Source organism: Ambystoma mexicanum, chromosome 9 (assembly GCF_040938575.1).
Source record: "Ambystoma mexicanum isolate Mex_15411 chromosome 9, UKY_AmexF1_1, whole genome shotgun sequence".
Lineage (NCBI taxonomy): Eukaryota > Metazoa > Chordata > Amphibia > Caudata > Ambystomatidae > Ambystoma > Ambystoma mexicanum.
In genome coordinates, this window is record NC_090931.1 from 1,005,697,981 (window position 1) to 1,005,725,046 (window position 27,066).

General features: G+C 45.3%; 1 protein-coding gene across 2 annotated transcripts in view; it reads right to left on the minus strand.

Annotated features, from left to right (window-relative positions):
• CERS6 (ceramide synthase 6) overlaps nucleotides 1–27,066 on the minus strand; it is a 1,220,327-nt gene that overhangs the window by 377,149 nt on the left and 816,112 nt on the right. For both annotated transcript variants that reach the window (XM_069616260.1, XM_069616259.1), the window contains exon 7: nucleotides 8,823–8,951. In XM_069616260.1, coding sequence (XP_069472361.1) covers nucleotides 8,823–8,951 — 129 coding nt within the window. The remainder of the gene's footprint in view (nucleotides 1–8,822; nucleotides 8,952–27,066) is intronic.

Sequence of the window (27,066 nt, forward strand, 5' to 3'; positions counted from 1 at the left end):
TTTGTTGTTACATTTAAATAATTCAGTTGTAATATACCTTTGTAGTTTGTTTTCAAATGTGCCTAGCACTCACAGACTTTCGATACTGTGCTTTCATGCACACTTGACCCTTCTGTAACAAAGTATTCTTAGTTATTTTAGTGAGTCACAAAATCTATTGTTCATTGTTTTAGCAAGGATTAAGATCAGAGACCTTCCACAATGTGCATCATTCCAAGTGACCACTCCAATACTAAATAACCTTGCACGAGGATCAAACGTTTGCATACAGGATTTATGCTTCTCATAGAAACTCACCATTTGCTTTGTTGCAAATTCCAGCAGCGCAGATCTCTCAGCCTTTAGGTCTCTGGCTCAGGCACTCCAGGGTCAGCTTCTGTCCCCAGGAGAATGAGCACTTTGCAAGTTAGGAAAAGGGTCAGCCTCCCTGCATGGCTCCCCAGTCAAGGCCCATTTGGTACCACAGAGTCCCAGCTCCTGGCCCGCTGTCTCCTGAACTGCCAGCCTGCTCTAGACATACAGCACCGCACTGTTTCCATTGGACTCTCTGCTGCTGCTCCTTCTTCGCCGTCAGTGCTTCTCTGGGCAATATTTCTCCTGCCACTGCTTCTCCCTGAGGCATTCCTGATTGGGCTTTTTATACACCTGCATCCCTTCAACAGGCTGCGAGTGGGAATTTACAATTAGCCCTGCCTGACCATCATTAAGGGGACATGCCTGACCTCTACTACTCTCAGTGGGCCTCTTCCTCATCCAAGTACCAGAGTGGAAAAAGCACCTAGTCTTCATTACTCTTGGTTGCTTCTTCTTCTCAGTACCTTTAAGAGTTATATAGGAGGAAGACAGGAGTGTTGTCTCAAAATATCTCATGAAGATGCGGGAAGGGTTGGGTTGGTCATTGTTAGGAAAAGGGGGATATCATGTCCCTGCCAAGGGTATCCGACTTCCAGTCCCCAAAGACCATCCACACAGGTGATCCTCCCTAGCTTGTCCACCCCCAGGGTCAGGATACAAGAGTGATGGCCTTTCCCTGGTCACCTGCGCAAAGGATCCATGGGGAAGGGGAGTGAGAATAGCTTGAGGTTTCTCACAGTAGCCACGCAAATTCCTCCTCTTATTCTTCTCCTCATTAGATCTCCTTCTCTGTTCCAGGACTACTTGATCATCTATCCTCTCCGGAACCCATGATTCATGGTTGGAATGAGGCCCCTGGCACCTTTGAAACAATGCCTCTGCCCGGGACACACCTGTGGAGCAATGAGGCGTGGTCTGGTAATTGAACAGAAATTGTTAGAGGGCCCTCTTTAGGCCTGCACCCTGACCATTGGCAATGCAAAATACTTTGTTGAGCGTCCTCATAAATCGCTCCTCCTCCCCATTCATCCTGGGCCACAAAGGGATGATTTTGTTCAATGGCGGATGCCACATGCGTCCATGAATGCACGGAACCCCTCACCCTGAAAAGGGGGTCCATTGTCCAAGCACACCTCTTCTGGGAAGGTATGAGTTGCAAATATCTTCTCTGTGACTGGATTCACATCTGTTAGGGCTGTGGACTCCACAAACTCCACCTCAGGATATCTTGACCATTGGTCAGTAATAACCAGCAAATGGTTCTTTCTGCTCATGGATCCAAAATCAATGTGGACCTTTTCCCATGGTTTGCAGCTTTATTCCATTGACTTGATCCGGGGCTCCTTGCATTCAGGAGCTACCACCTGAAACCATCCACATGCACTGACAAAGTTATCTACTAGTTCCTCCAAGCCAGGAAACCACACCCTCATTCTCAGGCGAGATTTCATCTCTGCCATTCCTTGGTATACATGATGGTTCTGCACAATTTTGTTTTGCAGCAGCATGTTTGGTATCACCATTTGTGCGCCCCTTAACAGTAACCTATCATCTATGAACATCAGTTCATTTTTCACCCTCCACAATTGTTCCAGCGCCACTTTGCCCCTGTATGTGCAGTTTTCAAGGTTTGCCAGTACTCTCCGCTTGTGATTGTCTGTCGCATAATTTGGAAACACTCATCATCTCCCGACTCTTCTTTGACCTTCTCAATTTACATTGAGTTGGGAACATTCGTTTCCATTATGAAATGTATGTACTCTTCCATCTAACATTCTTCTTCAACTGACCTTGCATTGCAGGGGCATGGTGCCTGGATAAATAGTCAGCTGTGTAATTACTCCCCGGGCAATACACAAAAGTGACATTGTATTCCTGGAGAGCCCCCTGGCATGATAGGTGGCCTGGTATCAAGTGACCCTGCTCGCCTGAGCGATGTCTGAGCCGACCATTGCCAAGGCAACATAGGAGTGCCTTGAGAATGCAAAGATCCATTGCACAGGAGTGAGGAGAGACTCTAGAAATGAGGCCCTTTGCGGACAGGTGAATCTATGCTCCACCAGGACAACCAGCTATTTCTCCAATGCAGAAAGGACATTGACAAGAGGTTAATCAATGTGTCTCTAAGCGTTCCAACTGTGCCCAAACCATTACAATTTCGATACCATCATATACGTAACTGATTGTGATAATCGCACCCCTCCTTTAAAATGGACCTGTGTTTGCAGGAGAGTCTGGAAAAAGTCGAACAATCCTATGTATTTCCTGCCTTGCATCCTGTGTCATAGTACAGACCCTGCATTTCTACTCCCATTACACCACCAAAATGAAGCGGTCTTGCCCTTTTCAGGCTCTTCCTGTAGATCCTGTGCCTTTCCAGAGGCATCTGCCAAGTGTAGCTCTGCCAGTTGAGGTGAGAAGAGATTATTTAGACTGAGACAACGGCTCTTGCCTCTTGATAAGGCTTCTACAGTGCAGTAAAACCTGTGGTGCAGGGCCTGGCCACGCTGTCAGGTTGCCAGCGCTTCCACCACATGCGCGTCACTTTCTGGCTTCGCTTGTGTGACGCAGACAGGAACTAGAAACCTCATTCAGCTTCCTGGTTTCTGTCTGGAGGTGCACGAGTACGAGGGTAGTAGGTGCAGCTGAGCTAGGTGTTAACTCGAGAGTGAGTGCCGCATTTGAAGCAGAGAAGGTATTTTTTTTATTGTGTTTGTATATGTTTCACAGTGTGTAAGTATTGTGTGGTATTTAGCACCTAGCCATTAGTTTCCAAACCAAAACAAGTACACAACTATGTTTTTCATCTTTGCCATTGTTCCGTTGTAAAACACTATTTTTGAGGCAGCCCGCCCCATCATTTTGTTTAAAGAAACAATTGGATTCAGTGATAACATCACTTAATGTGCCAACTTTTGATTTTGCTATAGGGAAGAAATACCCATACAGAGACGTGAAGGAGCCATACCCATCCCATGATCAAAACACCACATTTTATAGCACGTTTTGCAGTAGGAATTGGAACAAGCATTGGTGATGCCAACATTTTGGTATTCTGTGTAGTCATGGGAAAGGCACTTGACGGGCACTGCCGTAGTGGTATTAACTGGCTATTTATGGTAGCAGGTGCAAAATGGTGCAAATATGATATGATGAGTTATTTATAATGTGCCTGTACACATGTTTCTAGGCGCAACCAGACAAGGTAGGGAGACATAGGGAGGATGTAACAATGATCTTATTAGGCCTTGGGTCATTCAGATCATGCAAGTATGTGCGGGAGAAGTGCCAGGGGGAGGGGGAAGGGGAAAGGGAAGTGCGGTCAGGGAAGCAGTTGCTCTGAGTAAGTGCAGCTGGGGGAGCCAGCTATTGAAAGTTCAAGAGGGAAGGCGGGACTGGAGGGTTACAGATACAGCCCCTAAGTGCACAGAGGACCGGAGGCAGTGCAGATGCAGGTCACAGAGGAAGCCTGGTGCCCGTTGAGTTCAGAGAGTAGCCAGGCGACCAGCTAACACAGCAGACAGGTGGTCAGCAAGGGTGAGCAAGAGAGAAAGCAGAAGCGAAAAGACAGGTCTTCAGTTTCTTCCAGAACCTGAGGTGGTCCTGTTCAAGTTTGATAGTTACAGGGAGGTCATTCCAGAGTGAGGCCCCTGCAGAGGAGAGGGAGCTCCCTCCAGCTCTCTGCCTGAAGAAGCGTCTGACCGTCATAGAGTTAAAGATAACTGAGTGAAGGGCTCGAGAAGAAAGATGTTTAAGAAGAGAGTTGGATGCAATGCTGACGCCGGCCCCAGACAGCCTTCTGGACAATGCAGATGCTCTTAAACTTGATCCTTGTACCCACCGGGAGCCAGTGGAGAGGTTTCTGGGCTGGAGAGATAAAATCCCTGGGCTTGAGGCCAAGGACACGTCTTTCAGTCCTGATCTGGATTAGTTGCAGAGGGAGGAGAGTAGAGGAAGGCAGTTTGAGAAAGAGGCTGTTACAGTAGTCCAACCTAGAGAGCATCAGGGCTCTGGAGATGTTGAACTTCTGGGGGCAAGTGAGATACGGAAGAATACCTCTGAGGAGGTGCAGCTGATAGTGGAACTTCTTCAAGAGGTCTGTGATGTGAGAGGAGAAGGAGAGAGTGGAGTCAAAGATGACCCCAAAGGTTTTTGCCTCATTGGAAGGTGCAGACAAAGAGCCCAAGGGGGTGGGCCAGAGGGAAAGAAGGGAAAGCGGGAACAGTGGTCCCAATGAGGAGGATCTCTGTCTTTCTGGCATTGAGGCAGAGATTGTTGCAGGTGCACCATTCCTGAATCGAGGAGCCTGTAGGAAAGCCAAGTTTCATCTGCATAACACTGAAAGTTAGAGGAGAAGGTGGAGGTGAGGTGGGCCAAAGGGGCCACGTAGAGGTTGAAAAGCCAGGGAGAGAGGTTGTAGCCCTGGGGAACACCACATGTGAAGTGAGAGATGGTGGAGAGAAAGGACCCCAGTGGACCTGAGATGGATGTCCAGGAAGAAGGAAGTCAACCAGAAGAGGGCCTGATCCGTGATGCCCACGTTCTCATTGAGATGATTGATCAGGGTGGCATGGTTGACTGTGTCAGAAGCAGAGGAAAGATCAAGGAAGATGAGGACAGAAGGAAGGCTAGAATCAAAATTAGTGAGCAGGTCTTTGCAGGTGTTCAGGAGAGCAGTTTCTGTGCCTCTGGCTACTCTGATGCCAGGCTGATGGTCATGCAGAAATCAGCCAAGGCCGGAGTGAAGGTGTGAATGTGGTCCTTGATGGTCCTGGAGGAGCCAGGGAACACCTGCTTGGATGTCACTTTCATAGATCGGACTTGTCCAGAGACATCATCAGGAGTGATCACAGTAAAAGAGGAGAAGGGAGGAGAAAGGAGGAGGAGAAGGAGAAGCAGCCAGTAGAGGACCAGGAGAGGTAGAGGTAGAGGGAGAGGGAGAGGGAGAGGAAAGAGAGGAGGCGAGAGAGGACAGGATGTCCTGGGTTTTAGTAGAGAAGTGGGAGGCTAGAGCCATGCAGAGGGCCTGGAAGGGAACAGGAGAGGTGGAGACTGCGGCAGGATCGTTCATCTCCCTGCAGATTTTGAAGAGTTTGGCCATGTTGTTAGAACCCACAGAGACGCAGACTTGGATATATGCTCTCTTCTTGGACATTACAGAGAGTCTGTATTGCCTTTGGAGCAAGCGACTGGCCAGTTTGTCAGAGGAGTGCAAGATGCCCTCCACTTCCTCTCAGCCACCCTACAGTGGTGTTTTAGGGTGACAAGCTTGGAGTCATACCAAGAGTTGCATTTGGAGGTAGGCTTCAGGTGGATTCTCATGACAGGGGCAAGGGCATCGAGAGTGTTAGTGATAGGATGATCCAAGGTAGAGAGGGCTGTGTCATAGAGTCAGCCGCAGGAGTAGGAGGCAGAAAGAAAGTAGCAATAAAGGCCTCCACTGACACACACTTCATGGGACAGATGACCGAGAAGGTTGGTGGCAGTGCTGGGGGTAGGCTTCACCTGGGGACAGAAAATGTCAGGTGGGAGGAGAGCAGAAAGTGGTCAGTTCAAGAGAGAGGAGTGGTGAGAGTGTTACGGAGGGGGATGTCAGAGGAGATGAGGACCTCCAAGGTGTGCCCGTCAGAGTGTGTCAGCCAGGGGGTAGAATAGAGAGAGAGAGAGTATCGCAGAGATTGCGGAAGAGCCCTGAAGAGGGATTGGAAGCATCCAGATGGATGTTTAGGTCTTGAACTAGGATAAATTGGAAGGTAGAGGCAAGGAGAGAAAATGAGAGGTCAGCCCATTCAGACAGGAAGAGGCCGACCTGGCCAGGAGGCCTGTAGATGGTGGCCACAGTTAGAGAGAGGCTTGGGGAGATAGAGAGCTTGTAGACCAGGCATTCAAAGGAAGAGTAGGCCTGTGTAGGGAAGGCAGAGCCAAGGACCCACTATGGAAAAAGATCAGGGCTACTTCACCTCCAGGATGGTTGGTTCTGGGTTTGGAGAGGATCTTGTAGCCCTCAGGAAGTAGAGTGTCAAAACTCAAGAGAGAACTGGCTGAGAACCATGTCTCAGTAAGAGCAAGAACATCTAGGTTGAGTTCTTCAAGGAGGTTACAGATGTCAGAGGAGTGTTTGACAGCAGAGTGAGAGTTGAGCGTAGCGACATGGAGCAGGTTGCCACATTTGAAAAACTTTCATGGAGGGATATAGGTTTGAGGTGCACCCTACAATGGAGGCGGTAGAGGGGTCTGAGGGTGGGCAGAGGAGGAAGAGGAGGGTGCCGGAGAGGTGGCCGAAAGGAGTAGCAGGAGAAGGGAGGAAGTTGCTAAAATGTAGGAAACACCTATCAAAACAGAGATTAGGCTGAGGGCCCTGAACCAAGATGGTGACATTCAGATAGATATTAACCCCTTAAGTGCCAAGGACGAGTATGCTCATCCTTTTTGCATAGACTTGCATAATAGCCTGGCAGTTGATGGTCTTGGAGGAGTGGAAGGAGGCCAAGAGGGCCTCCCACCTAGTGCCACCATTAATGGGAGAGGAGGAAAATGGGGAGAGAACAGAGACCATATGAGGGGTCCATAGGTCTGGAGATGGAACAACAAAGAGGATGTTGGTGAGAGTTTGTCTGAAGGAAGCACTGGTGTAGGTATCAGATATGATATAATATGGCGTTTAGAACATTCCTGTACACAAGTGTGTCTAGGCACAACACGACAAGGGGGGTAACAGAAACAGGACACAACAACGATCTTACTAGGCCTTGTGTCATTTAGATCGTGCAAGTGCAGGGAAGAAGTGTCACGGGGCGGTGCAGGTATTCAAAAAGTGCAGCCAGCGAGAGGCTCAGTGCAGGTAAATAAGAAAGTGCAGCCAACGGGCGATAGTGCCTAGAGATGGGACTGCAGGGTTACAGATACAGACCACACACAATAAGGAGGCCAGGGCTGGAGAGCAGGATGTCCATTATGAACTTCCAGACTTAGTGAGATGATAAGGTAGGAGATGGAGTAGCAGTTAGAGAAGATGGGAGAAACTGAGAGCACCATATGAGGTGCGAGGGAGGTAGGTGGGGAGGAAGGGGGTGAGCGAAGAGAAAGAGATGCACAGTCCATTGCCACACAACTCAGAATGTGCAGGGGAGGCAGGGTTAGAACAAGGGAAACACAGGAAGTGAGCAGGTAACTCACAGCAATGAACAGAATGCCTTGTGGGGCGGGTTTAGGTAGGATAGCAGTTAGCAGAATACAACACAATTAACACAGCACAGTACAACACACCCACAGCACAATACAACACACCCAGATGCAACTTTCCTGATTTGTCACAGCAGGTTGCAGACTGCAGGCTTCTCGCTTCTCGCTTCCCCGGCTGACATGGGCAGACACCAACTGGAGCTGCTTCCACTAGAACAATCCTTTGCCTCGGGGTCCTTTGCCGAGGGGGCTGCCATGGCAGGGGCTGCCTAGAAGGCCACAGATAAGTGTCCAGTTCGCAAATGGAAGGGCGGTGGCAGGAGGGAAGGAGGAGGGGGAGGAAGGGAAGCGTGGACAAGGGCTGGGGGGCGGCGGAGCATCAGAGCAGGAGCGTCAGTGCAACGAGCACAATAATGTTAAAGTTAAGCACAACTATGTGCTTCTGGCCAAGCGATGCAATGCTAGAATGCCACCTGCAAAATAAAACAGGTGGGAGCCCTGTGGCTCTACAGCAGCTTACTCACCCAGCAAGTACCTGGGCATACAATAGCAATACCTGGCAAATGTATAATACTTATACACAAGCCAAACCTGTTGTCTTTGCCAATGCTTGTTTTTAACAGGACTTCAGTAAAGTACATGCATAGTGCTTATAAATAGAGTGGCTGAAGGCAGACCTGTTTAAGATTTATATTTTACACTAGTGTCAGGATTACAGCACCAATGTTACTTGTAACTCCAAGTCATTAACTCTGAGAATTCTCCTTTGAGAAAACACTGGTAGGCACCTCCAGTCGAAAGTTTAATGGTAAGGATTAATTAAAGCGAGCTCAAAGAGTTCCCATGACAAGGTGTTTTGGGAGGAGAGGTGGCAGGAACTGAGCAGGAATGGCCATAGGGATTAGCATGGCCATGGGCAGTCAATGGGTGGGCAAATAAACACAACACCTACAAGCTTTGTGTCCCTTCTCATAGGCCATTTCCCTATATCTGTACTCTAATGTAATAGTTTTGGCTTATTGGTGACGCTGCCACCTAATAGCCCAAACTAAACAGCCATATGATTTACAGGAAGGTCAGAACATAACATCTCAGCAGCAGTCACCTAATCTGCTGACCTGCCTTTAAAACATTCTGCTTTAGGACTCCCTACTTCGCCCTACCCCGCAGACCCACCACTCGCCCTTCCTCCACCCTACCTCTTTCCTTCAGTTGTCATGCTCCCCCCCAACATTTTCAGCAGAGTTACTCCAATGGTTCCATGGCACAAATGGCCCATGACTTACCTCAAGGAGCACATCTGAAGCATCGTGCAGGCACATCACCAAGGTACCTACTCGCACCATGTTGTTCACATACGAAAAGGTTATCAGTGAAATTGTTGCAAGATGATGAAGAAGCATAACCCCAAAGTCCTGCAGGAAATGTCAGGGATAAAAAAAATCATGAAATGAATGTGGATATGTTGAATTCTATTAATATAAGATATACCATATGATCATTTTAGTTATCTAAAATAAAATCTAATTTCTTAAGTGTGAATTAGAAATCTCATAGCCAAAGTCATACCCTCAAAGCGATAAGACAACATGTTTTGCAAATTATAGATGCTAGTGCAGTGATATGAAAATGTTCTTGTCCATTTTCCTCACTGTTGTAATCTGTTACAATTCTTCTTCATTTTCTGCATTTACAGCACAGATGGAGACATTAGCTGCTGACCATAGTCCTGGTCAGTTGAGAGAGTAGGGTGTCGTAAGGGGCTTGGGTGCACCGGTTATGTGTGCAGCTGTTATATTTGCCTGATGGTAGCTGCATCCTGGCATTAGGTGTGTTGATATTGATGATGGTTGAATGTGTGCTGTCTGGTTGGTGGACACCAGGACTGGTTTCTGGCTGCGTTAGGTCTTTAGGAAGCTTATGTGTGAAGCTAGGCCGGTTTGTCATGCGGTATAGCTACGTTTTATTAGATTGTTGAGGTGTTCATGGGGTAAAGTTTGCATGTGAACAACTAGGGCGAATTGATCGAGGTGTATAGCTGCATTCTAATTGTGTGATGGTGTAGAGTAAAGATTAAGCTTAATGATATGGGATAAGAGTGTTTGCGTGTATTTATGAACCAATGCAGCAGGAGCAATTTTTAGGTTGATGTTAATGATAATATTTGCTCTTCTATCTAAATGTGGCACTTTCCGACATTTACCATCCTGTCTAGATGTGATGCAGGCTAGTGTTCACAATTCTATCTAAGTGTGGCACATTGCTAATATTCAAATATTCACATTTCTATCTAGATGTGACACAGGCTAATGTTCACAACTCTATCTAAATGTGGTACTTGTTAACATTCACAATCCTATCTAGATGCGGCGTAGGCTAATGTTCACAGCTCTAACTAAGTGTGGCATTTGCTAACATTCACAATTCTATCTGAGTCCGGCGCAGGCAAATGTTCACAGTTCTATCTAAATGTGGTACTTGTTAACATTCATAATCCTATCTAGATGTGACGGAGTCTAATGTTCACAATTATACCTAAATGTGATACTTGTTAACATTCACAATTCTATCTAGCTGTGACACAGGCTAATGTTCTCAACTCTAACTAAGTGTGGCATTTGCCAACATTCGCAATTCTATCTGGGTCCGGCGCTAGGTAATGTTCAGTTCTTTCTAAATGTGATGCTTGCTAACATTCACAATTCTATCTAGATGCGATGCACGCTAATGTTCACAACTCTAAGTGTGGCATTTGATAACATTCACAATTCTATCTGGGTACGGCGTAGGTGAATGTTCACAATTCTATACAAATTTGGTACTAGTTAACATTCACAATCCTATCTAGATGTGGTGCTGGCTAATGTTCACAATTCTAACTGAGTGTGGTAATTGCTAACATTTGCAATTCTATCTGGGTCCGGAGCAGGCAAATGTTCACAATTCTATCAAATGTGGTACTTGCTAACAGTCCACACATTTATCTAAGTGTGGTACTTGTTAACATTCACAATCCTATGTAGAAGTGACACAGGCTAATGTTCACAGTTCTATCTAAATGTAATACTTGCTAACATTCACAATTCTATCCAGATGCGACACAGGCTAATGTTTACAACTCTAACTAAGTGTGGCATTTGCTAACATTCACAATTGAGTTTATTTAAAGAATGTTCAGAACCAAAGAAGCAAGTTAAACTAAAGAAAATTCTGGAAATCTTCTGAAGTAAAAGTGCTCAAGAATTCAATGTTCATTCTCGATTCTTCAAGACTAGGTGAACTTGCAAATACTTGTAATTCTGGAATTATGTCTTGAGTAAAACTCAATAGAAGGGTCAACCAAGAAAGGAACTCCAGGTGTTTAGTGAGTCAGCAAGCAATCACTTTCAGTAACTGTTAGAAGGTGTTGGCTTTTTTACCTCTCGGCTTGGGGCAGAGATCACACAGGTAACTGGAGTCAAGGGGTGTCATATATTAATTTCTGAAACTCTGAATGTGAAGTGTTATTAATGTTTAATTTTCATACCGGGTGCTGAGTCCTGAAGTCAGAAGAGCTCCTGTGTTGTTTATTTTCTCCAATTCCCCTTTCCCTTCCTGTCTAGACTGAACCTCATTGTGAACATATTCAGTGAGGAGCAAGGACATCAGAGGGGGACTGTGGGGTTCAGCAGCTCAAATGTATGGGCAACTTCCGGATCTTGACAGCAGGGGCCTGAAGTCAACGCAGAATGTTGTCTGGAAATGGGTACAAATCCTTTCAAAGCTTTTACACTTGTCTTTGGAGGGCCATAAGAAAGCCTTGGCATTTCACTCTACTGCCCACAATATTAAACTTAATCGCTAAATATAGCCTTGTATGCCATTTTCAGGTGAAGGTAAATCCCCAGCCCCATCGTTTCTGGGGCTGCAAATCTTTGAGGGAACAAAGTACCACCTACAGATAAGTTATTGAGTGATGTCTTTATGAAGATATCGGCAACCGTCATTATTTATAAGTAACCTACTCACTCATGAGAGAATTCACACCAGTGAGCGCACGCTTGACTCCAAGTGTGTACAACATTAACAATACCCATTTATTTTAATGCATCTACTATTTTGAGGATTGATCATACACACCAGCAGGAGGCTGATAAATATAACCCTGACGGTGTCTGGAAAATCCACAGCTCTCTTCTTATTTCAAAAGGATTTATCAACGCCCCGACCCCTTCACTCTAATTGAATTATCTTGTTAAGTCTGATTTGTAGCACTATCCAAGAGTTTTAATTGATCCCTAAAGGATGTGTAATGATTCCTACCAGAGCTTCTTGATCTGTGACAGAACGTTTACTTTACAATTTGTGATGAGGCCACCTGATTTGCAGCTCTGGGGGTGCTGCCTGCTCCTTCATGTAACCAATGTAGGGAGTATATGAAGGAGCCCCCGAAGCTCTATCAACCCTTCTTGGTAGGTGGGTTGGCTGTCACATGGTTGGGAAGAGGTCATATGGGAAAAGGTCATTATCTTTATATCTTTCCTTGAGGTTGTTGTGGATAAAGTGGACCCATAGTGCAGTGAAGACAACCCTGTGGCCTGGGAACATTGTGGGTGGAGACACTGGAAAAATGGCCATATGAGAGAGATCAGCAACTTGCAGATCTGCTGCGGTGCACATCATTTCCAAAACTCAAAGTGCCTAACCCAAAGGTTGGAATGCAAGACCACTTGGGAACGGGAACTTTTGCCACAGAGAAAACCCATTTCTGGAGACTTTGCAGCATGCAAACCACACATTAGACGTCAAGCCAGGAGCATGTACAGAGGAGTGGGAATTGGAGAGCAAGTTGGCTTAGCATCCCATTATAAAAATTTGAGTAACAACAACAGAAAGAATATGTGACACATGAGAACATTCCCTTGGGATGCAAATATATCTCGGAAGGAGGAAATCAACCCAAAAATGAGCAGCTGTACTGACTAAGTTGCACAATCTACCTGTGTATAAAAGATTAGAGAACGATCTTCATTATACGGGTGTTTAGTTTGGAATAGGAAAGAGTTTCTAGAGACGAGTAGAATGCACAGAGGGAGGAAGCTGTACTGTGGAGGACATGCCAAGAAGGCCAATGGGTGCAGATTTAGATCAAGAGAAGCTAGGAGAAGTGTTCAGGCGAGCTTTGAGGAGAAGCTTCTCCAGGGCTCACAGACAGGTGACTATAGGCCCTTACAGTTACTATAGTATGCATTAAAGGAGACATATTGGAGACAAATAGGAAGTCGGGTGGGAGATACAATCCGGAACCTGAAGGATACAACACCACCACCCCAACAAAAATGTAGACTTGCTGTGTAGTAGAAATGACCTATATAGAGGGTTAATTCATTCTACTCAGAATTACCATGATGGGGGGGGTGAGATACCTACGCAGTTAGCTAAGCTGCAGTCACTGTAAGGGTAAGTAGATGCCTTGCCTGGCAGCTGCATGAGGTTGTTGCCTCATTCCTTCTTGGATACAAAATTAAATCACATGTTGAACTCTTCAGAACAAGCCAGGACCATGGTTACCATATGGACAAGGAACCAGCTATGACTAGACACAAAGCATTGGAAAATAAGTGTGCGCGTTCACACTACTACCTGAGACTGAGTTGGCTGAACACTGTCCCGAGCAGACTCCTGTGAACGTTTGTTTGTTCAAATAGTGACTTGGGACCTTCTGTTCCTTACAACAGATCTTTCATCTCAGACATTTCTGTTTCTCCTTACAGTGTGCATTGTTTTGCTTAGCAGTCTCCCATCCTGAGTTACCCACAACCTGTAGGCATTCATCCAACCCATCCTATGTGAAATTCTCTGCAAAAGATCAGAAAGTTCACTATGGTATCATCGGTTTCTGTCATCAACACCCATAACAAATCATTTGGGGCCATCCATTGATATGTTTCTGTTTGTGGTTCAAACCAGGGATTTAGCACTGTGCCTGATGAAGAAATCAGATGCTCTTCCTAATGACTTTATCTTTGGAAGAGATAACACAGTGTTGGTCTGGGTGGCCATAGGCAAGTGCAGGTCTGTGAATCCCGATCATAAACCTTCATACCCCATACCCTGGATGGAGTATGGAAATCATGGTGATTATTTCAGAATGATAAGCAGCAAAGGACATGTTCCTTCTGTGGGGTACATTGGCCAGCGCAGCAGAACACCCCTACCTCAAAAAACTACATCTTAGCAGTCACCAGCAGAATGGCGGCACTGGCTCTGTTGAGCATTATCGCCTGGCATTAAAACTGTGATTTGCAGTCTCCAAAATGATGGCTGCACCGTCTTACCAGCCACACATGGGGCAAGATGAAACACAGAACACCCTGAGAATGTCTGCCAGTATTTTCATCAATTGCACCAAAGACAAAGAATTCAAGGGCAGCACTGCTATGCTGCCAGCTCAAAACTTGTTCACTGAGAAAGAAAATATTCTGCCTTTTTTTAAAATGACTGCGCCCTGATGCTCTTTTTTATCTGTTCAACAGAACACAGTTCTGATCCAGTGAGACCCAGCTAGGTCCCTCCACATTTAGGTTGTGCTCCAGCAAGAAGGGGGCATTTCTCATTGAGTGACAAGCTATGTCTGGCAAGATCTGTGAAATACCAAAGAACTTCACAGGGGGGCGCTGTTGGATGCCGACGAAAATGGCTGCCTAGTTGGGTAGCTGCGCCGTTTGCCAGAAATCCTGTCTAATATCCTGTGAATCCAGTGAGTTAAAACCAAAGTGCTACGAAGGATTAGAAAGCGGAACCAGCAGAGTATCAAAGGACACTCCTGGATCGACCCAGTGTTTGTCCTACGTCAAGAAAACTTGAATCGTAGTCCCTCCGTGGGAGATGTGTTGGCGCAGCCTGCGTCCCTTCCCCCCCACCCCTCGGTGATCACACGGCTTTCCCGCTTCTGCAAGCAGAGGCTGGATCCGACACTGAACAGTGAAACCTGCAGAGGAGAGCGAGGCGGCGGGGACGGGACGTGAGCCCTTCAGCGCGGTACCCGACAGACACAGCACACCATAGCCGGAGCCCCTGCAAGTAAGTCTGAGGTGTGGGAATCCCCTCCCCGGTCGTCACTGTGTGCGCTGCGAGCCAGCGTCAGGCGGGCCGGGTCGAGGGAAACCCACACATAACTCTGGTGGAGGGGCAGAAATTGATGCTGGGCTGTGCCGGGGGCCCCAACTGATATTCTTGCACCAAGGCCCGAGGGACACTAAGAACTCTTAACCCACAGACCCTCGCAGGGGAAAGAACGAGAGAGTCCTGCAACCCCTCCCCCCACCCGCGGTGATCAGCCATTCCTTATACTAGGAGGTGAAACTCGTGCTGTGCCCACGGGGTGCGGCGCGTTGCAACCAGAGCCCCTGCAAGTCAGAGGAGTGGGGTTACCCTTCCCGGTCACCACCGTGTGCGCTGTGAGCGAACGGCAGGCAGACCGGGCTGCTCAGTGGGAAAAAATAAGAATACTAGGTGATCTGGGGCTGGCACTCACCGCACCGCCAACCTCAGTGCATGGTATAACACAGAACTGCAAAAGAGATAGGGTGGAAAAAGGGCAAATAACAGAGGCCATAACACAAAAGAGACCCCCCCTACTGCACACTAGTAATTGACGGAAGGTGTGACCCACTCTGGGAGGGGATGAGGAACACAACAAAGTAGAAAAGGGGCCTAAATAAACTATATGCTGGACTACTAACTACGGCACTCAAAGGGGTGTTGTCTTTAAGGTAAGGAGACCATGAGAGGTTGATAGTAGGACAACTGGGGAGCCACCATACACTGTGCACTGGAAAATATCCGTCAGGACCCGGGCACGGCACATCTGTCCACATTAACAAACAGCCCGTTTCCAGCATGCCAGGAAGAAACAAAACAAACAAAAAGGGGCCCATGGACGCATTCACAAACATCGCCATGGAAGACGCAACTGCCGAAGCAACACATTCTGGTACACCAGACCCAAATAACGCAATAGACACACCACCATATCCATACATGGTGGTGGTGCAAGGCAGTGAATACTAAACTGGACGACATGGTGAACCCCATGTCATCCTTTAAAGTAGACCTCCAAAAAGTGAATGCCCGAGTGCTGGAAACAGAACATAGGATAAGCACGGTGGAAGACACTCTCACAAATCAGGGCAAAGACATGGAGTCCATGAAGAAAAACCTAAAGCTGGTCCAAATGAAGTGCGAATATTTAGAATCTAGGTCCTGCCGCAATAACATCAGGGTGGTTGGGCTAGCAGAGAAACAAATCAACGTTCCGATGGAGGTATATCTGGAGGAGGTGATCCGAGCGGACCTGCCCCAAATACAATGCCCATAATGCAAATTCAATACATATGTACTAGGAATGTCCCCCAATAAAAGGCTACTGGGAGGAAGTTGCCAGGAGTGTAAGTGAAATTACAGGATGCCAGATCCCGGCTATACCACGTAAATACATACTGGGAGACATTGGGAAGGTATCAGTTAAAACTCGTAGACTTGTGGCCATTGCCGGCGCAGTGGCCAAAAGAAATATACTTCAAATATGGAAATCCCAGAAAGCCCCCTCTCACAACGCATGGCTATGGGACTTAATATATGTACAGGAAACTGAGGAACAATACGTGAATAGTGTAAAACCCACCAATAGACCGAAAGACATCTGGGCTCCCTTGCAAGCTTATCTCAGAGACAATGTCAAAGACAGCTCAGACAACACCCCTTGAAGAAATAGACTAACATGGATGCTATCAGGTGTATAACGTAGAAAAGAATACTAACAAAGAAAAGAACACTGTTAATTTGCCGATGTAACTGTAAGAGTCGATCCCAAAATATGTATGATTGTACTATGTCTGTCAGAAAAAAATAAAGGTTTTAAAAAAACCAAAGAATTTCACTTTAAGCCATACGCAAAACGCTTTCCTTTTTGCAACAAAATGACACAGATAAACCTTTCATAAGGAGCTCTCTCTCTCTTTGCTCATGTCAGCTTCTTTGGACCCTTGCATTGGACAGACTCCTGTGTGGTAGAAATGGCTAGGGCCATGTAAATGCTCAAAAGACAGATGTGAGAGAAAACCACATTTTGTAAAGTGACGTTCAAGGAAAATGAACAACATGTAAATTGGTGCTTTTTACAAACAAGAAAATAACTGTTCAAAAGTTAATTGTTGAATTAAGGCCCTGTCCATGCCTATAAATGTGATGAAGGTTTGTTTTAAAACATGTATAGGATGTTTAATTCCAACAGTCTTGCTTTCTGGTTCAGGAAAGAATAAATAAATACATTTACAGTGAAACCAGGCGGACAGGTTTTTTTAGACTCTGGTTTCAAAGGACTGACTACAGGATCTACCTCCCCCCAAGTGTACCAGAATCTGGGGCATATGAATAGGCAAGGGTGAAGCATCTCACATCCTTATCAGACTCTGTGGCAGTGCTCCAGCCGGGTACAATGGATTTCTGGGACACATAGGTGTGACTTTTTAGCAGCACCTCCCCTATACTCAAACTGAGGAGCTTCAAATACAAATCCATGGCAACACAGGGCTAGTGCCTGAAAAATGCCCTTATTTGGAAGACAAAGCCGGCCCATCTGGGGCAAAAGACTGTTCTTATTAAATAAACTTTAAGACTTTTATTTCTGCAACCAGAAAACGCAGGAATGCAAATGTTTAACAGTTTAAATGTAATTTATGGGGCATTAAAACAAGATATTGTGGCTTTCCCTAGCATGTATGGGACACAAACGGCAGAAAAATGTAATTCATGGGAAAAGTGTACATGGTATAACTTTGAAATGTAATGTAAACATGACTTGTGATAATAGGTACACATATATAAAATTTAAGAATTTTGAGTGAAATATTTCCCTCCAAAAATTGCGAAAGATTATTAGAAGGGCTAAAGGAAACCGTATACATTTGGGAGTTGGAATGTCATGATCTGTGGGAAACATGTCATTCACCTATGTGATTTTCAAAAGTGCTGCAACTGTAAAAATTTGCAATTTATGTCATAACCAATTTTGACAAAGATAACTGTGGGATGGCTCTGTACCTCATAAAAACACACCCCATAAAACTGAGTCCCCACCTTCAGTCCAATGTGCTTCTAAGGCGGAGGTGACATACATAGGCTGACCTATCCAGTTGTTAGAGGCATGTCCAGCCAAAGCCTTCCACCATAGTATAATCCTGTGATGTCATCTGCCTTATATAAGGTAGAGTCTCACAAAGACAAAGCACAGTCTATTCTGAATTTTCCAGCTCCTGCACATCCAGATATTCCATCTTCACCCTACAAGATTCCAGATTCCTCTGCCATGCCTGAGCATAGCTGTCCCTATCCATGCAGGATCATTGATCCAGAAAACCCCCACTAAAATCCCAATAACTCAGGGAGAAAGGGGAAAGGTGGCTGAATCTTCATTGGGATTATCCAGTGCTGCCTGCTTGCCCTGCTACCCACTCTATCCAGCTGAGTTGCCACTGTGCTGTGACCAGACCTTTGCCCAGCTGTTTTATTCTAGGAGAGCATGCCGCTTTGACCAGTGACCAGATATTGCCTTACTGTCCAGAAACCTGATCTGCTGTCCAAGATACCCCATTCAAGTGCTTGTTGTGAGTATTTCCCTTCGCCAACAACCACAAACTGCATCATTTGCTCTGTTACCTTGCATTAGGACCAATCCCATAGAAATCCCGTAACTGCCTTAGCAGAAATAATTGTCAATCCTTTGTGAATCCTGTCCTTGATTTCCAATTGTTAGTGCCATTCTTCCACTAATATCTGTCCTTGTGTAAGTCCTTAGTACTTTTTTGATTAAATAAATTCATTCTCCCTAGTAGAGGCACACAGCACCCACAAATCACCGGTTCCAGAGGAGGCACGGGAAGAAGGGGGGTGTAAAGCCCTACAGGAAGCTTCCTTCCTCACCCGTGAAAAGCCCCTGGACACCCCGGAACTGGAACTAAAGTCTCCTGCCCCCAAAAATCTGCAACCCAGGGAACAGAGGGTGGGTAGGAGAAATAAAGAAATTAAAAAGGCACATTTTGTGGAGGAAGTTAGTGCCCTCCAGTTTGAAGGGGAAAAATCCATAGAGGATTCTGGGAAGAGAATCTTCTCCTTCAGGGACGGGAGAATTCCTCCCTAAGAAAAATGGGTCCCAAGAGATCTGAATGAATACTGGGGGGGTGTAGGGTCTGATTCAGGGTCACCCATCCCTGAACCCCAGAATTGTCATCCTGAGAAAAAAATATTAATGGAGGGATCCTCCCCACAAATTCATTCTAGTGACTGCCAACAGGTAAGAGGGGGAAGCACAGAGCTAAGGGAAAAAGGGGATTCCAAATTCTCATCTATTTCAGGATGCAAATTCTTTTCGGCAGATTCACAGACTCCGGCACAGAAAATTGTCCAAAACTCCACTGTGTCAGAGTCCAAAATAAAGAAATTGACAACCCAGTTTGCCCAAAATGCCCATTACCTTTTCCCACTTGAGGAGAAGGAGGGGAGATTCTATGCCCCCATTTGAGTGCAAGGGCAATGCACATTTTCAGCACTGGTGGACACTGGATCCCAAGCCACTCTTCTGTCAAAAAGGGCCTTTGAGCAGCTAAATTCAGGAAGGGGGGAGAGACACCAAATCCCCCTCACCCCTCTTCCTGGACAGCTCCAGAACTTCGATGGGAATTACATTCCTGTTAAGGGCACTGCGGATCTGGAAATAAAAATTGGGCGACATAAGGTGATACACCCGGTCATAGTCGTGACTTCAGAGGGCACCTCCTGTTTATTAGGGAAGTACAACCTTCACAGGTTGTCTCCCCTAATAGACTGTGTGAACAAGGTCCTCTGGACTCAGACTAACTGGCCAATAAAATTAAAACAAAGCATCAACCATGTTAGTTTAAATGGCACAAGCCACATGGTTGAACACAAATCTGATCATATTGAGTTTCATTTCCAAAATAATCAAATACCTGATGTTACAGTAATTGCTCTAGGACAACAAATTGGTGATGGGCACTCCTCTCCATTCCTGAAAATCAACCTTCCTTCCAATTTTAAGTGGTATTCCACACTGAAAGGAAATACTTTGAAATGTTATACCAATTCACAATCTGAAAATCCCAATTCTATAGTCAAAAGTGATGAAAAAACTGCTCAAAGTTTAGCTGACATTCAGAAAATTAGAGAACAGTTGTTCCTCCCTATTCAGTTAAATGAGGGGAAGGAGTCTGTTCTCGCCAGTGTGTGCCTGAACAAAGGAAAGAGCTTCATCAGCAAAGCCATGTTCAGAAAACTCCCAAAAGATCCAGCCGTTTCCTCATTCAAATTGATTGATAAGTGGGAAATGGGCCTGGAAACTCCCAGTTCCAAACATTTCCTGCCTAGCAAGTGTATGCTAAAAATTTCTAGAAGTGATAAACGCACAGAGCATAATTGTTGGGTCGTGCGAGATGTCCCTGCTGCATTTTATTCAGGCAGCTCAATCGGTTTGCCATTAATTTGGACCTTATAAATTACAAGGCCTGGTCCCGACTAGGGGGCAGTCCCATGGGCTTTGATGATCCTGAAAAAGCATTTCGGTCAGCCCAACTGCTGCCGTATGCAGTTGAAGTTCAAATTGGAGAGGAGGTCATCATCCCAGGACAGACCCGACAATTCTCACTTGAATTAAAAATTAAAAGAGGACACAAACTGCAAAATTCTGACGCCTATGTACATCTCAATGCCCATCTCCAACAGCAGGGGTTGGGGTTTAACCCAACACCATTAGTCAGTGTAGAACACAACACCATTCCAATATTGATGGATAACAGCGACCCTAGGAGTATCAATGACAATGACAATGACATACCACCAGAAAGGATCTTCACCCTGGTGTACTCTTCCTGCCCTTACGGGGAGGAAGAGGTGACCTGTGACATCAGACAGGATGAGGTGATATTCCAGGTCCACAATGACCGCCTCTCCTACCTGAGATAGCAAAATCCGAAGTCTTTCCAGGCTTCAGGCAAATGGTTGAAGAGCGGGTCAACCTTGCTAACGCCTGTGAGACTGAGGAGCAAAAGCAAAAGTTGAAACAGGTTTTTTAAGATTTCCAAGATATCTTTGCTGTGGACTTGTACGACTGCGGTCGCACTGAGATTCAATACCACCACAATTCCCACAGATCCTGGAATGACTCCAGTATTTGTGAAGCAATATCGCTTGCCTCTCGCACCTATGGAGTTCCTGACAGAAATAATCAAAAATCTAGAATCCTGTGGGATAATTCATCCAGTCCACAGCACCTTTAATTATCCGGTGCTGGGGATTTTAAAACCAAATGGCCAATGGAGACTTTGCGCAGACCTTAGCGTAAATCTTTCTCCCATTTCCCCTTAGCCCTATTCACACATATCTGACTGGCCTGGCATGCTTTATACAATCAAGACAAAAGCCCCATAGGGAAACAAAGGTCAGCAGTGACGAGCCGCGGCCCTCATTCTAAAGTATTGAAGTGACCTAATCGGATTGTCACCCAGCTTGGCCACAAATTCCTCAAGTGTAACGAACATCCCATCAGGGAACAAGTCATGTAAGGTCATCACTTCCCCCACATCCCACGTGTTCTTAATGTCTTTGTCATATGCTGTAGGAAGTCCTGGGCAATTCCACAGAGGAGCAGATCCACAGTATGGGGCCGTCACACCTAGCCTCTTAAGCAATCTTGACAAAGGTTTACTGTTGTGCATACCGGGTAGAATGAACACAAATCCTTGTCGTCGGTCAGCAAATATAATCAACTTCAAATGTGTTGGTGCAGCACTATAAGACTCCAGGGCCTGATGTATCAGGTTATTATCAATGAAGTACCAATAGCTAGCATACTGGGTTTGTGAAACAATATAATAGAGCTCAAAATTGGGTGCTGCTAGGCCTCGTTGTTCAAATGGCTCAGCCAGTCTTTCCCATTTCAATCGTGGCATACCCACCCCATACATATTCAGTTGCCAATGAGCAAAGTCTATCAAAAAACGCTCGGCCAGGCCATATTGGGATATTACAGAAGTAATATAGTAATTTAGTGGCTACCACCATCATTTGAAGCATTGGGAGTCTACCATATAATGACATTGTAAATTTAACGCATAGTCGCAGCTTATTTGTTAGTGCATCTAGATACATTTCATGATTGTTGGTAAACAAGGAGCGATGTGAGTGGGAGATCAATATGCCCAAATACTTGAATCTATGTGGGACCCATCTAAATCCCAGCAAGTCAACCGTCATGTATGTGACATCAGTCAATGGGAACAGTTCCGACTTTGCCTCGTTATTTATTTATTTAATTGATTTATTTATTATTATTATTATTCTATTTATATAGCATACAAACAGCCTGCAGGCATTGTGGTGCTGTTACAAAACAATGGTAAGTAGGCTGCTTAGTAACAGTGGTACATACAAAGAGTATTACGATATAACAACAGTAGGTGAATTGGTTACCGTGGTACAGGAATTAGTTACAGTGGTTCATGACATATGAAGTGTACATAGTTAATTTGTTTACAGGGAACATGAGTATGCAGGTGTGAGGCACAAAAGCAGGGGTGCAAAGGTTAGCTAAACAATCGTTGATTCGATACCCAAAGTAGAGCGTACATTTACAGATCTCTTCCATCATTGGAGCTATATTTTGTTCCAGGTCACGGATGCATAAAAGTGTATCATCAGTGTACAAGGATATAACCTGCAGCGACCCTGCTATGCAAATCCCCCTATGTCCGTGTGCATCACGCATTATTAATGCAAAAGGCTCTATTGTTATCACAAATAGTAATGGGGACAGCGAGCAGGCCTGCCTCGTCCCACGCTCCATATAAAAAGGTGGATGACAGAGCATGCCATTAGTGCAGACTTTAGCAGACAGTTTAACCTATAGCAGCCGTACAAACTCTATAAAATGATCACCCAAACGCATTTGACGTATGACTGCAAAAAGGAACTTCCATGAAACTGAACTGAAAGCCTTTTCTGCATCTAGTGAGGCCGCTACTGCCTTTGCCGACTGGGTTTGAGAGATAATACCGAAGAGTCTACATAGATTGAGTGCTGTAGATTGATCTGGATGAACCAATGCGGACATATACGGCATTAGGCAGGTATATATAATTTTTTCAAAGACTTTGGTACCAATTATTAATCAGTGATAAAGGTTTAAACAAGGCAATTTCAGGCGCTGGTCTATTTGGTTTTGATAGCACTATAATCAGAGCCTTGGAGAACATATGTGGTAATTGGCCGACCTTTAGGGATTCTTCCCAGACTTTCAACAGTTTGGGTACAAACAATTGTCGAGGTTCTTTGTATAGCTCTATTCCTATCCCATCTGGACCCAGGGTCTTCCCAGATGTAAGAGCCATAATTGTACCCGTGATTTCTTCTAGTGTAAGTGGTTGATTGAGTATTGCTTGTGCCTCATTGGAGAGGCATGGAAGAGAGACGGCATCCAAATATTGGGCTTAACCAGCATCAGTACACTCATCTGTGTTAGTACATAACACCTCATAATATTGGTGGAATTCACTGTTAATTTCCTCATGTGCAGTTATCATGTTACCTGTCTGCCCCTTAATCCTGGTAATATATTGTGTCCATTTTTCCCTACGAATTACACCTGCCAGAGACAGCCTGGCCTATCTACTTCCCCATATTGCGGTTCCTGGGTAGGTTGGCTCATCAGGTGATTCTCCCTATTAGCCAGTTCTCGGAATATCAATAGATTCCCTTTAATGAGCCCCAATAATGCTCTGTCATGTGAAGTACCATAATCATTTTCAAGTTGCCTCAAATCTGTTTCTATCATCCTCAACTCCCTTCTAATTTCTTTCAAGCTTCTGGCAGTTATAGAAATCATTTCTCCCCTCAACCACACATTGAAGGTCTCCCAGACAGTAGAGTAATGGGGTACAGATCCCTTGTTTCTTTGAAAGAAATCCTCAGTCTTATCCCGTAGCAACTCTAACAGGTTTGCATCAAGTAAGCATGAAGGGGGCATTCTCCATGATGGGTGGGGACTACCACGGCTCTCCCACTGTATTAGCAACAACACTGGTGAATGATTTCAGATGGTTCTTGGGTGTATTACACAGTCCCGCACCTGTGGCATCCACCTCGCAGAAACCAGCCAATAATCGATCCTAGACTGTGCATTGTGGATCGATGGATAATAGGTCACTCAGGCACGCCAGGGTTCCGGTCTCTCCATACATCCACCAGCTCCATCTGTATCATAATTTGATGTACCATGCACCCTGCACTAGACAGACTGCGCTGAGTGTCTCTCGATTGGTCCAGTACACAGTCCAAGATCATATTAAAGTCACCCCCCAAATAATCGGGTGGTGTACCGCTCAGCAGGATCTCTGATACTTGCCCATAAAACTCAGGGTCGTCGAGATTGGGGCCGTATGTATTAACCAACAGTACGATTACATCAGAGACTTTCCCCCATAACATTACATATCTCCCTTCAGGGTCTATGTATCATGTATCCTCTTGGAGGCATAATGAATGAGGCATCAGGGTCATCAGCCCCCTGGCCTGCAATGAGTAGTCAGTATAGCCTTGTTGATCTCCCCAACGGGATGCAAATCCCTTATTTAGCATGCCATGGACATGGGTTTCTTGCAGCAACATTATCTTGGTACTATGGCAATTTAAGTACACAAACACTTTCCTCGCCGCAATTGGGTAATTACGCCCACAGACGTTCTATGTCAAAAAAGAAACCTTGCCACCCATAAAATCCACTTATCTCACATAATAAGTACATCTCACACTCATATTTTGAACAGGGTTCTATTCTCATGCTTGTCAGGAAACATGTCTGCTCATTTTCAAAATATATTAGTTCAACTTCACCCCCCCAAAACCTCCAACTTTTGATAGCCGTAAACATCATTAACCTCAACTTGACGAATTTCAACCACACCTCCCTCATCATCACCCCCAACTTGTTGATGTAACCCAATAGTAACTATGGAAATCTCCTGGGGAGCATTGCGTACAGTCATTGTGATCATCCAACAGGTCGCCAAGCGAGCGTCCGGTCTCAGTATATAACAGTGTTGCACATCAGTATGTATACATATTGCAAGCGGGCTCTAGCCAGTGCAAGTGTAATTCAGTAGCCCACTTCGGCATTCAGCTCATTGTTATGCAGTCGAGGATTGCGGTCTTGAACGTGGTCTTGCTGCGGGCGAGGGATTGATGCTTCTACATATGCAGTGGCTTCCGATGAATTCTCAAAGAAGTATGTGCAACCTCAATGTTGGATCCTCAGTTTGGCCGAAAACATAAGGCCATATGGGACATGCCTGATTCGGAGAAGCTTCTTAACCGAATCATATGATTTCCATAGAGCCTGCACGTTAGCAGCAAAGTCCGAGTAGATGTGGATATTATGGGCCTCGTAGCGGAGCATGCCTTGCTCCCTGGACATCTGCAGTACAAGATCCCTGTCCTGGTAATTAAGTCATTTTGCAATGATGGTATGAGGGGGAGCTTTCGGTCTAGCGAAAGGTGCCAGTGCATGTTGGGCCCATTCTACCAAGGAGTGTGGAGATATTTTACCAGCATCAAACAGTGTTTTCAATAAATCCTCAACAAATGTCTCCATAGGACCCTTGCATGCTGCCTTGGGTACTGCAATTATGCAAATGTTATTTCATCTCGAGGGCGACTCGAGGTCATCGCACTTATTGCAGATTTTGTTTACCTCCAACTTCAGATTTGTTGTGTCGCGGTCATGTCTGTTGACCTTATCCTCTGTCTCCTGGATTCTGATCTCTGCCTCGTCATGCGTCTGCTTTCTTTCTCCAGCCTGGATTTTAATGAGGCAATGGTGGACACAATATCATCTAGCTTCATATTTACTGCCATGAAGACATTTTGCATTGCTGCCAGTCGATCATCCTCAAAGACACCTCCCTCGCTTCCTCCCCCCGCCAGACACCCTTGAGCCAGAGGCGGGCTTCACTCCTGAATCCCGCCAAAGGCAAAATGAACAAAGGGTCCAAACATGGTTTGGCGTGTAGAGTGAATCTCAAGAAGAACCTTTCCACAAAGATATGGCAAAAAAAGAAGACCGGGCCATTTTGACAAAAATGGCACCCATGGGTGCTTTAATGTGCCTGCGAACGCAGCCTGCGGTAAAAACACATAATGGTAGTAAAAGTAAACCACTGCCACCAGCCATTCAGTGAGGAAAGGGTAACATAAAATGTTTTACATGAGAAGCTAGACAAAGGGGATACTAAGTAACCCCTCCAGCACCCTATTGTAAGATGGTGTGTGCTGGTTCTATAAAGTTACAAATACAAGTAAAGTCAATTTCACTTTACTGCTCTGGGAAACAGTAGTTTATCCCGGAGAAGGTATTTAAAACTTGGGGAAATCTGAAAGGCTTGTGTGACACAACGTAAAAGATGATGCCTACCCTTACCAGCCTGCCTGGAAAAAACGTATTAAGTATTACAGTATCTCCATTAATAAGTGAACGCCACCTGTTTGAACAAATGCTCCTTTGTGCTCAGATTGTGTGCTTTGGGGCAGGATGGCCTCATACAATGTTTTAGGTAGAATACTGTTCTCTAACTTCTTGTTATAAATCATCAATATTTTCTTTTTCATCGTAGTCTGCTTATATTTAGTATATAGTTGCACCAGCTACCTAACACCTCGTCCTCTTACCTCACCTAGGTCTTCTAGAGGCCATCTAATGTCCACTTATGGAATTGGTAAGCAGTATTTCTTCATTCTGCATAATCTCCATCTATTTTAGGCCCATCATGTGTATTATCGGCTGCCATGGGGCTAACCATCAGGACATGAATAGTAACTGAACCACAGCTGAGCGTTCCTCTTTAGCTCTATCAAAGTCTCCCACATCAGCGACTTACCAGACTCAAAGCGATGTAGTCCATCAGATGTTGGGTTCTTTTGTATGGATAAACTTCCAATGCCTCTGCCAGACCCATAGAAAGTAGATTGGCACTCAGGAACCAGGTACTTTTGATCTGCACCCATCAACACCACAGATACCGCCTCTGCCTCACGGCCGCCCCACTAGTGACCACCCCACCCACCTTTTTCCTCAAACAGCCACTCATAGGAAGGCCACCAATAGTGGCAGAACGCTGCTATACAAGACCACTTACCTTACATTCCATTACATAAAATACTCCCAAAATATTCCTGAAATATAATAACAGCATTGATTCGCTCATGTTTAGGTGAAGCTGTGCACTCTATGCTTTGCATTTTGGAAATCACCAGAGTGCCGTTATTTATACTGATATCTCAATGCCATGATGCCTACATATATATGCTGAACAATCAAAGTACCTCAATCACTCAGAATGTTTGTGTACTTGCATGCAAAGCTTACTCTCATTTAAGCACAAGGCCACCCATTTCTTGTTTCTCTATACCTCTTAGGTTGCTCTTTTT